This window comes from Haematobia irritans, chromosome 4, assembly GCF_050003625.1.
Source record: "Haematobia irritans isolate KBUSLIRL chromosome 4, ASM5000362v1, whole genome shotgun sequence".
Lineage (NCBI taxonomy): Eukaryota > Metazoa > Arthropoda > Insecta > Diptera > Muscidae > Haematobia > Haematobia irritans.
This window is the reverse complement of record NC_134400.1, coordinates 11,947,082-11,959,692: the sequence shown is the minus strand read 5'-3', so window position 1 is coordinate 11,959,692 and position 12,611 is coordinate 11,947,082. Positions and strand designations below refer to the sequence as shown.

Here is a 12,611-nt window from a genome sequence, read left to right as displayed (position 1 = left end):
TAATTGTTTTTATATAATTTATAATTATGAATATTGTATATGGCATATATTCAAATCACAATCCATTAGGATTTTACAAACTAATGACATTTTGATTGAAATCAATACTTTGCAGAAAATATATTTCGTTACACTCATAGAAAAAAGTCTGTAAAAATTTGTTCTATTAGTGAAGAAGTTGCTAAGCTTGCCACTTAAAGAATTTGGCTTTTCCGATGGAGCAGTTTTGAACAAACAAAATTTTGGGGCCATAGAGGTGAGTTAAAAATGTACACCTTCGGTACGCCACTAGAACTTAAGGGCCACAGACCATGGACATTCCAATAGGACTCAGTTCGCGCCAACCAAGAATGTCTGAAAACGAAGGTTCTCCAATTGGTTCTTAAATTTGATGTAATTTCCGAAATTTTATATAGAAATAACAATTTGATCAAATTTTCTATAGAAATTAAATTGCCAAAATTTTCCATAGAAATAAAATTTTGACAAAATTTTATATACAAATAATATTTTGACATTATAGAAATAAAATTTGGAAAAAATTTTATACACAAACAATATTTTGAAAAATTTTTCTATAGAAATAAACTTTTAACAACATTTTCTATAGAAATAAAATTTTTAGGAAATTCCAATGAAATAAAATTGTTAGGAAATTTCCTATGAAATAAAATTTTTAGGAAATTTTAAAATGTTGACAAAATTTTCTACAGAAATAAAATTTGGCAATATTTTCTATAGAAATAAAATTTTGACAAAATTTTCTATAGAAATACAATTTTGACAAAATTTTCTATAGAAATAAAATTTTGACAAAATTTTCTATAGAAATAAAATTTTGACAAAATTTTCTATAGAAATAAAATTTTGACAAAATTTTCTACAGAAATAAAATTTTGACAAAATTTTCTATAGAAATAAAATTTTGACAAAATTTTCTATAGAAATAAAATTTTGACAAAATTTTCTATAGAAATAAAATTTTGACAAAATTTTCTATAGAAATAAAATTTTGACAAAATTTTCTATAGAAATAAAATTTTGACAAAATTTCCTATAGATATAAAATTTTGACAAAATTTTCTATAGAAATAAAATTTTGACAAAATTTTCTTTGAAATAAAATGTTGACTAAATTTTCTATAGATATAAAATTTTGACAAAATTTTCTATAGAAATAAAATTTTAACAAAATTTTCTATAGATATAAAATTTTGAAAAATTTTCTATAGAAATAAAATTTTGACAAAATTTTCTTAGAAATAAAATGTTGACTAAATTTTCTATAGAAATACAATTTTGACAAAATTTTCTATAGAACAAAAATGTTGACAAAATTTTCTATAGAAATAAAATTTTGACAAAATTTTCTATAGAAATAAAATTTTGACAAAATTTTCTATAGAAATAAAATTTTGACAAAATTTTCTATAGACATAAAATTTTGGCAAAATTTTCTATAGAAATAAAATTTTGACAAAATTTTCTATAGAAATGAAATTTTGAAAAATTTTTCTATAGAAATAAAATTTTGACAAAGTTTTCTATAGAAATAAAATTTTGACAAAGTTTTTTATAGAAATAAAATTTTGACAAAATTTTCTATAGAAATAAAATTTTGACAAAATTTTCTATAGAAATAACATTTTGACAAAATTTTTTATAGAAATAAAATTTTGACAAAATTATCTATAGAAATAAAGTTTTGACAAAATTTTCTATAGAAATAACAGTTTGACAAAATTTTCTATAGAATTAAAATTTTGACAACATTTTCTATAGAATTAAAATTTTGACAAAATTTTCTATAGAAATAAAATTTTGACAAAATTTTCTGTAGAAATAAAATTTTGACAAAATTTCCAATAGAATTTCTTTAAGAATAACATTTTTTCTATGGAAAAAAAATTACACAAAATTTTCTATAAAAATTAAATTTTGACATAACTTTCTATAGATATAAAATTTTGACAAATTTTTGAATAAAATTTTGCTAAAATGTTCTATAGAAATAAACTTTTGACAAAATTTTCTATTAAAATAAAATTTTGACAAAATTTTCTATAGAAATAAAATTTTGCAAAATTTTTTTGTTTTTTATTCTTTTTTTGTTTGGTGGTTTTTCGTAGAATTTTGGTAGATTTTTTTTTTTTTGGCTCGAGTGGCAACCGTGAATTTTTTAAAAGTTCTGACTTCAGAATAACTTTCTTCTTTGTTGGGTAAAAATAAATCCATTTGAACACATTCCGTATTTAATTGTATTTCTTTTTTTTGTTTCATATTTCTTTTAAAAATAAATTTTATTATAAAAAATTCGAATTATGAAAAATTGGTCTACTTAAAAAATAAACTTATAAGCCAACAAAATAATACACAATTAATAATAACCTATAAATCTAAGATTAAAATATGTAAAGTGAAGAAAATTAGAAAATTAATCAAAATTTAAAGGGAATATATGAATAATTTAGGCAAAATGAAATGAAATAAAAAAAAATACTCGTCATTATTGTTCATCATCTCTGTGTCCGTTTTATAGTTTTAATTTTTGTTTTTTGTTTTTACATACATACAACTTAAAATAATTCTTAAAAACAAAGCTAAAAACAAACTTAAATCTATATGAGACGAAATTATTAGAAGAAAAAGGATAAACATTTATTATAGATTTCTTTTTGAAGGAACTGAATAGGAATGGGTTGGGGTGGGGGAGGGGGAGCGATTAATTGTAAAATCAAATCCAATGAAATTAAATGCCTAAATTCTTTCTAGGATTTAGGATATACACTTTTCCTATTTGAATGTATAATTGTCCTAGATCATTTTTAATGTTTAAATCCTTTCTCACTCCTTTTCCTTTCATTTGCTATACACAGTTTTTAGCTTTGTTGATTTGGGTTTTTTTCTTCTCCTTCGTCCTTCTCATACAACAAACAATTACAAACAAACCTTAGACATACAATCTGTAAGTTTTTGTGTGTTTTGTTATCCTTAAGAACTCAAAATTTGTGATTTTCAAAAATTATTCAAAATTTCTTTCTCTCTCTCTCTCTCTCTCTCTCTATCTGCCCATATACATATATATATTTTTTGGGTATTTCGAGAGAAAAAAAAATTCAATTCGATTTTTTGGTCAACAATCTTCCAGCGCTTTCGTTTTGTCATACAAAATCCAACTCGGAGCGTGTCTTATACATCTTGCGTTCCATGGTGCGTTCAAACCATTTCTTAATCTCCTGGACAATGAGCACCGATGAGGTCAACGATAGTAAGAAGAGTATGTCATAGGCTGAAAGGGCCTCCGTCTGGAAAACCATTTGCAGGGGTGGAAAATAGATGACCAGCATTTGCCCGATTATTGAGAAAGCCACGGCCATTAGGAACATACGATTCGAGGTTAGGCCTATGGTGAAAACACTTTTCGTTTGGGAGCGGCAGGAAAGAGCATTAAACATATCGAAGAAAACGAAACAGGTAAATGTCATGGTAGTATCACGCTTCGTTTTGCCCAATGATCCATCCACCATTTCTCTTTGGAATACCCATAAAGTACCTAATATAATAATACTAGCACTCAGCAGGACATTGACAATGACGGACTTGGTGATCATAGGCTGTTTGACATTGCGGGGTTTTTGCTTCAGGACATCATGGTCGACAGGTTCCACGCCTAAACTTTGAGCCGGCGGACCATCCATTATAATGTTGATCCATAAAATTTGCATGGCATTTAAGGGATTGGCAATACCCATTAGGGTGGCCAAAGCAATCAAAGATAAAGCTGCAATTGATGTACTCAATTGGAAACGTACAAAATTACGGATATTATAGAAGATGGCTTTGCCTTCCTCTATGGCGGCTCTGTAAAATACAAAAAAAAAAAAAATAAAAATTAACAAACAAATTAAAACTAAAAAATCCCAAAACATTAAATTTTATAAACTTACATGATTGTATGGAAATCATCATTGACTAGAATCATATCTGCTGCTTCTTTACACACATCTGTACCATTTTTACCCATGGCTATACCTATATCGGCTTTCTTCAATGCCACTCCATCATTGACACCATCGCCGGTCATACCCACTATGTTGCCTGTCCGTTGTAGTGATTTCACAATCGATAGCTTGTGACGTGGCGTCACCCGATAGAATACGCTGACATTATTGCAAACTTTATCCAATTGATGTTCATTGAGTTGATCAATCTCCTGGCCAGATAATGTCTGATGATGTATGGTATCGATACCAATGAGGCTGGCTGTAACAAGCGAGAAAAAATAAACGAAAATAGTGATTAATATTTAAAGGAAGAAATTGTATTTAATCGCAAACTATTGCAATAAGAGATACATCAATTTTCTATAAAAAATAAAATTTTGACAAAATTTTCTATAGAAATAAAATGTTGACGAAATTTTCTATAGATATAAAAATTTGTATAGACAAAAAATTTGGACAAAATTTTCTATGTGAATAAAATTTGGACAAAATTTGTTCTATAGAAATAAAATTTGGACAAAATTTGTTCTATAGAAATAAAATTTGGACAACATTTTGTAAAGAAAAAAAATTTTGACAAAATTTTCTGTAGAAAAAATTTTTTTGACAAAATTTTGTAAAGAAAAATAATTTTGACAAAATTTTGTGCAGAAATAAAATGTTTACTAAATTTCCTATAGAAATAAAATATTGACAAAGTTTTCTATAGAAATAAAATTTGGACAAAATGTTCTATAGAAATAAAATTTGGACAAAATTTTCTATAGAAATACAATTTGGACAAAATTTTGTAAAGAAAAATAATTTTGACAAAATTTTCTATAGAAAAAAATTTTTTGACAAAATTTTGTAAAGAAAAATAATTTTGACAAAATTTTCTATAGAAAAAAATTTTTTGACAAAATTTTCTATAGAAATAAAATTTTGACAAAATTTTGTGCAGAAATAAAATGTTTACTAAATTTTCTATAGAAATAAAATTTTGACAAAGTTTTCTATAGAAATAAAATTTTGATAAAGTTTTCTATAGATATAAAATTTTGACAAAATTTTTTTATAGAAATAAAATTTTGACAAAATTTTCTATAGAAATAAAATTTTAACATAATTTTCTATAGAAAAAATTTTGGACAAAATTTTCTATAGAACTAAAACTTTGATAAAATATTATATAGAAATAAAATGCTGACAACATTTTCTAAAAAAAAAAAAAACATTTAAAAGTTGGTAAAAAATTTAAAATTCGATCAATTTGCCGTACAAGGGATATTTGTACACCCAAAAAAATTGTCACTAATAGGAGATAAACTTCTAAAATAAAATAATAAAACATCTCTTTTGACGAAACAAACATTTGATTTCATACTACACAGAAAAAAAAATTCACGAAAATTTTTCCAATTAAAATCTTAATTGAGTTTTAAAAAATATTCAATTAAAAATTTAATTGATTCAACAAATTTTTTAATTGAAATAAAAATCAATCACACAAATTAATAGTATCAATTAAATATTTAATTGGATCAATTAATTTTTTAATTGACTGTCAATTAATTTTTTAATTGATACTATCATTTCTGTGATTGAAGACATTTCAATTAAAAAATTAATTGGATCAATTAATTTCGTGATTGAATCAGAAAAATTTTTTTTGTGTGTACCTACAAAAATTTGACTAAAACTTCAAAATAGGATTTTTTTTTAAATTTATTAGATTTTGGTAAAGCGTTCTTAAAATTTGGGTAGATTATTTTGCACAAGTGGTAATGTGCCAGTATTAACATTGTGACGCAAAAAATTTTATATCTATAGAAAATTTTTTCAGATTTTTATTTCTAGCAGATAGAACATTTTATAAAAATTTTATTTCAATGGAAAATTTTTGCAAAATTTTATTTTTTTAGAAAATTTGATCAAAAATTTAATTCTATAGTAAATTTTGTCAAAATGTTATTTCTATAGAAAATTTTGTCAAAATTTTATTTCTATAGAAAATTTTGACAAAATTTTATTTTTATAGAAAATTTTGTCAAAATTTAATTTCTATAGAAAATTTTGACAAAATTTAATTTCTATAGAAAATTGTCACAAAATTTTATTTCTGTAGAAGATTTTATCAAATTTTTATTTCTATAGAAAATTTTATCAAAATTTTATTTCTATAGAAAATTTTGTCAAAATTTTATTTCTATAGAAAATTTTGTCAAAGTTGTATTTCTACGAAAAATTTTTGCAAAATTTTATTTCTATAGAAAATTTTGTCAGAGTTGTATTTCTACGGAAAATTTTTGCAAAATTTGATTTTTTAGAAAATTTGATCAAAATGTTATTTCTATAGAAAATTTTGTCAAATTTTTATTTTTATAGAAAATTTTATCAAAATTTTATTTCGATAGAAAATTTTGTCAAACTTTTATTTCTATAGAAAATTTTGTCAAAATTTTATTTCTATAGAAAATTTTGTCAAAATTTATGTTTAGGCAGTAGCCGACTATTAAACCCTTTTTCGGACGGTTCAAGTGTATTTCACGTTGGGTTGAGTGAATTACCCGAATTTATTCTGATAATTGGTTGATAGTTTTGCTGCAAGTAGAGGATGCTGATGAGGAATGTGGTAATTCCGAAACAGCTGTACATCCAACCATCTTGCAGTCTATAGGGCTTTGCCCAAATAAATTTGACAAGCATACTTTTCCTCTGTTGGTTAAGCTACACTTGTAGTTTAGTCAATGCATGGCTTTAAGCTGAGATCAAAAACAACAATAACAATTGAAGAGAAGCCAACAATAACAAACAAAACGAATGAAGATAGACGAAGCAAGCTCAAAAACAAACCCAGCCAAATACATTCAAATCGATGATTTCAGTTGGGCAAAGGAAAAGAGATATGCTGGCAAATTTGTTTAGGCAGTAGCCGACTATCAAACCCTTTTTCGGGAGGTTCAAGTATAGTTCACGTTGGGTTGAGTGAATTACCCGAATTTATTCTGATAATTAGTTGATAGTTTTGCTGCAAGTAGAGGGTGCTGATGAGGAATGTGGTAATTCCGAAACAGCTGTACATCCAACCATCTTACAGTCTATAGGGCTTTGCCCAAATAAATTTGACAAGCATACTTTTCCTCTGTTGGTTAAGCTACACTTGTAGTTTAGTCAATACATGGCTTTAAGCTGAGATCAAAAACAATAATAAAAATTTTATTTCTATAGAAAATTTTGTCAAAATTGTATTTCTACGGAAAATTTTTCCAAAATTTTATTTTTGAGAAAATTTAATCAAAAATTCAATTCTATAGTAAATTTTGTGAAAATGTTATTTCTATAGAAAATTTTGTCAAATTTTAATTTTTATAGAAAATTTTATCAAAATTTTATTTCTATAGAAAATTTTGTCAAAATTTTTTTTTCTATAGAAAATTTTGTCAAAATTTTATTTCTATAGAAAATTTTCGCAAAATTTTATTTCTATATAGAATTTTCTCAAAATTTTATTTCTATATAAAATTTCCTGAAAATTTTATTTTTATATAAAATTTTCTATAGAAATCAAATTTGGACAAAATTTTCCATAGAAATAAAATTTTGACAAAATTCTATGGACAAATTTAACTCTATTTTTTTTGCTTGAATCTCTCTTTTATAGTGCATTCCAACATTGGTGCTAGATGAAATGATTATTAAGCAAAAATTGCATGCTGGCCCTAATGAAACTGCAGTACTTTATGGTTTTTTGTGTGTTTTTTTTTTTTTGCTCATTACACTTTTTTCCATTTCGGGAACTGTTGGCTTGTTGTTGCATAATATAGCTGTGTAATGTCTGTATTTGATGTTTGTTTTAATGTGGTTCAGTCTTCCGTTTCCTTGGAACATCCTTCCTAAATGCAACAGCAATAGATCTTGGTAGATTGTTGTGTGTGTGTTTCTGTTTTCCTTCACCGCAATGTTTCCGATATGGCTGGAAACAAGTTACTACGATGTCATTTTAATTTTCTTTGTGATATTTTCAATGTTAGACTGACTACCTTATCGCGCTTTTCGTTAGAAACTATAGAGAAATATGTAGCGTTTGATTTTTTTTGCTTTATCAAATATCTGTTTTGTTTTGTTTTTGTTTTTTTTTTTTTTTTGTAAGAAGCACGCTGTTTGCATTGCAAACTAGTTCTCCTTGTGAATCTGAGAATAATTCGTGTTATTAACATTGTAAAGGATGTGAAGACAAAAAAAACAACATGCAATCAATGAAACCCCACCCATAATCAATGGCAGAAAACAGAAGCTACATAAACAAAAAAAATATAAATTACAAAAAGTATCGGGTCTTAAATGGAGTGAATAATAAAAAACACCAGGATATACAGCCGACAGAAGTTCAGCCAGACCGGCTAAGGACCTGTCTACGTGGTAGTCTTACTAAGATGCCCCACGACGTGTCCTTTGGCATGAGTCCAAGTCTTGTACTAAAAAGTAAATTTAAAGTAATAAAGTGACCGGTCCCTTCCACACGATTTGACCACAACAGGTCAATGTACAACAAGGACTAGTCCTGTTTTGGTCCTGGGGTTGGTCCATTTTAAAGAAAATTTCCCACTTCCAAATTCTGTGTCAATCTCATATTTTTTAATATTTCTCTCTGAGTGTAAAACAATGATTTTGTCCTCTCGATGAAAAACAAAGTTTTCTTCGAAATCTTAAAATTACATCAGAATAAGGACGTGTAAGAAAACAGGAACTCCACATTGCATCCGATTGCATGACATCAAATATGAGGGGGAAAATTTCACCAATTCATATCGCATTCACTTCCATTGCCCCCAAGGAGTTGGGTTGGCGCACACCATACTTCCGATGATGGGGACCAATAGTTTTTTTGTGTTGTCTTTCATATCCTCTGATGAAGTTGCAAAGAAGGGTGGTTGGGAACAGAATATTCATTTCTTTGAACCCATACTCGTCGCTTTAGAAAAACTACCATAGATGCAGGGATTCAGGTGGGTGATGCATATTCAGGTATGACAAGAAAAAAAACAATACACAAACGAAAGGTAGATAATCATTTTACAAAAAAAAAAAAAACAAAACGACAAAGGACTAAGTCCATAATAATGTAGACTATGACTGAAATCTGTATTTTTGAAAAACAAAAATTACAAATATCCTTTTTAGACATAGAGGAAATACAAATGCAAAATTGTTTGCGGGAAATGTAAATATATCAGCGTCTATGGCCAAAGAGATACTGGTAACAAATGAACCTGCCACCAAAATAACAGTAAGACTTTTGTGTTGGCGACAATGACATATAGACGCCCCAGGTGAAAGTAGACATATTTGCCAGTGGTCCTTTATGTTGTGTAGATGCAAGCAAATCTCAAAGAGGATTTTATTTCAATTTTTCTACCTAGCCTCAAAATGGTGGACAATAAGCAGTATTGTGAACAAGACCCACTACATACTAAACCTAACCAAATCCATAGATTCTTTATAGAGTAAAATTGAAATGAGGTACAACATTTTCTACAGAAATAAAATTTTGAGAAAATTTTCTATAGAAATAAAATTTTGACACAATTTTCTATAGAAATACAATTTTGACTCAATTTTCTATAGGAATAAAATTTTGACAAAATTTTCTATAATTTTGACAATATTTTCTATAGATATAAAATGTTAACAAAATTTTCTATACACGCAAAAAAATAATTCTTTCCTCCCAAACGAAATTTTAGACAAACAAAGTTCGTTTTTCATTTGTTTTTCGTTGAAAGGAAGTGTATTTGTAAGAAAAGTATATACTTTTTGTGATAAACGTTTATTCTTTTCCAGGATGTAAAAACAATTGCATAAAGACTAACTCAAAAAAAGTTTTTTTTCTGGCTAATTGCAATTTCCCTCAAATCTTTCTCACTTCCACGAAGTTTTTTAGTTCTTAGCACCTTTTTCTGTAATACAAACAATGTAGAAGAAATTATACGATTTTATAAATTTTTGAATTTTTTTTACCTTTTGCCTGGACGGAGAATCGAACCGCGGACCATGCAAGTTGTAAGCCAACACACTATCCACTGAGCTATGTAGCCGTTATAGTAATCAATAGACAATTACCCATATAAGTTATATTTATATAGCATAGCTTGCGGCGCCCACGAGCCGATTAAACAAAGTTTATTTAACAGAAAAATACATTTAGTTGGGCGCCGTGGAGCAGTGGTTGCTACGTCCGAATTGCATGCCAAGGGTCGTGGGTTCGATCCCTACTTCGACCAAAGTTTTTTATTTTTAAATATATATTCCAGATATGGTCGGAAGATTCCGAAAAAAATGTTCAACATTACATTCTACTATATTAAATTTTTACTATGAACTGTAAAATGTGTCTTATTAAAAACCTAAAGTCAGAAAAGAACAGCGTTTGATATAAACGAAATGGATTGTGTTGTTGGTTCAAAAATAACTTTTTTTATTAAAAAAAATAAACATTTTGTAACAAACGAATTTTTTTGGTGATAAAAGTGTATACTTTTCGAAGCAATTCAAAAAACTCTAACAAAAGAAAAACGTTTTCCAAACGTTTTTTTCTTTGCGCGTAGGAATAAAATTTTGACAATATTTTCTATAGGAATAAAAATTTGAGTAAATTTTCTATAGAAATAAAATTTTGACTAAATTTTTTATAGAAATAAAATTTTGAAAACATTTTCTATAGAAATACAATTTTGACAAAATCTTCTATAGAAATAAAATTTTGAGACAATTTTCTATAGAAATAAATATTTCGGACATTTTTCTATGGAAATAAATTTCTGACAAAAATTTCTATAGAAATAAAATTTCGAGAAAATTTTCTGTAGAAAGTTTTGTCAAAATTTAATTTCCATGGAATATTTTGTTAAAATTTTATTTCCATGGAATAGTTTGTCAAAAATTTTATAGAAAATTTTCTCCAATTTTTATTTCTATAGGGAATTTTTGCAAACTTTTATTTCTATAGGAAATTTTTGCAAAATTTTATTTCTATAGGAAATTTTCTCAAATTTTTATTTCTATAGAAAACTTTGTCCACATTTTATTTCTATAGAAAATTTTGTCCACATTTTATTTCTATTTTTGTTAGTACATACTTGTTCCATATTTAATTTTATAGAAAATCATATTTAAAATAAAAAGAGTTTAGAAGTTGTGTTGAAGTCTTCCCAGATCTCTCTTCAATAAAAAGTTTAGAAAAGAAAACTGCATCCATTGAAGCACTTCTGCTTAATCTGATTATCAGTAAAGGCCCAATATGATTTCTTTCACATTAAGTTAACAAAATTTTCAATGGCCTTTTTAAATTGCTTAAGTAACTTAAAGTACTTTTTCAAATCCTAGAATATTTCAAACTGCTTCTTGCCTTAACTTCGTTGGAGAACATAGGATGCACTTCGATTCATATTTTTTTTTTTGCTTCTTCTATTTGTTCTTGAGCTATAAGTTTGAGAGTTCGCTTTAGTTTTTTTCTTTTTATAGGAAATTGAAGTGCACCAGCAAGAACATTGGGAAAATGCATACTCTAAAGCAATTCAGTCATCGCGCGCAACAAGCCAACTTTCAGGATAAAGGCAAAAATGGGTAGCAACTTTCAAGAACCCAAGGGAAAAAGCAAAGTGAGAGGGGGGTGGTGGTTGTTATAAGAACTACTCATTGTTAACACTTTTTCGCAGAAATATGACACAAACAAGAAGGGATGCTCTCAGCTTTTGATAAAACTTAAAGCTTCTTGTTCCTCCTTGTCTTTAGATTCTCTGGCCTGGTTGTTTGCTATAACCTTGGTGATGCACTTACTGCTGAGGGTGTTAATGTCGCTTCTACTGGATGCTGTTGAGAAAATGCTGTTATTACAGCCATCATTTTTAGATAGTTATGACAGCTGCAGTACTTTTGCTTATCCCAACCAACAATGCAAGGAGATGCGTGTGGGTAATGGCAAAAAAATATGGAACTGAAAAAACAACGAATTTCCTTCCAAGAAATACAAATGATTTTGTATACACTTTGAAGTCTCTAGGGAACGAAACATTATGTGTCATTCCACATAGAATCAATGTAGTAATTATGTAAACAAATTGTGTCAACATTTTACTTCTATAGAAAATTTTGTCAAAAATTTTTTGTTATAACAAATTTTGTCAAAATTTAATTGCTTTAAAAAAGTTTGTCAAAATGTTATTTCTATAGAAAATTTTCTCAAAAATTTTATTTCTATAGAACATTTTGTAAAAATTTTATGTCTAAAGAAAATTTTATAAAAATTTTACTTCTATAGAAAATTTTGTCAAAATTTTATTTCTATTGAAAATTTTTGCAAAATTTTATTTCTATAGAAAATTTTGTCAATATTTTATTTCTATAGAAAATTTTGCAACATATACAATTTTTTCTATACAATTTTTTTTTATAGAAAATTTTTGCAAAATTTTATTTCTATAGAAATTTTGTATTAAATTTTATTTCTATAGAAAATTTTGTCAAAATTTTACTTCTATAGAACATTTTGTCAATATTTTATTTCTATAGAACATTTTTGCAAAATTTTATTTCTATAGAAATTTTTTTGCTAAATATTATTTCTAT

The 12,611-nt window shown here is 26.5% G+C and overlaps 1 protein-coding gene across 8 annotated transcripts in view; it reads right to left on the bottom strand.

Annotated features, from left to right (window-relative positions):
- Positions 1–2,506: 2,506 nt before the first annotated feature.
- The window catches only part of SPoCk (secretory pathway calcium atpase), a 256,319-nt gene continuing 246,214 nt past the window's right edge, over positions 2,507–12,611 (bottom strand). For all 8 annotated transcript variants that reach the window (XM_075305464.1, XM_075305471.1, XM_075305465.1 and 5 more), the window contains 2 exons: positions 3,948–4,263; positions 2,507–3,861 (listed from right to left, as the gene is read on the bottom strand). In XM_075305464.1, coding sequence (XP_075161579.1) covers positions 3,162–3,861; positions 3,948–4,263 — 1,016 coding nt within the window. In that variant the 3' untranslated portion in view covers positions 2,507–3,161. The remainder of the gene's footprint in view (positions 3,862–3,947; positions 4,264–12,611) is intronic.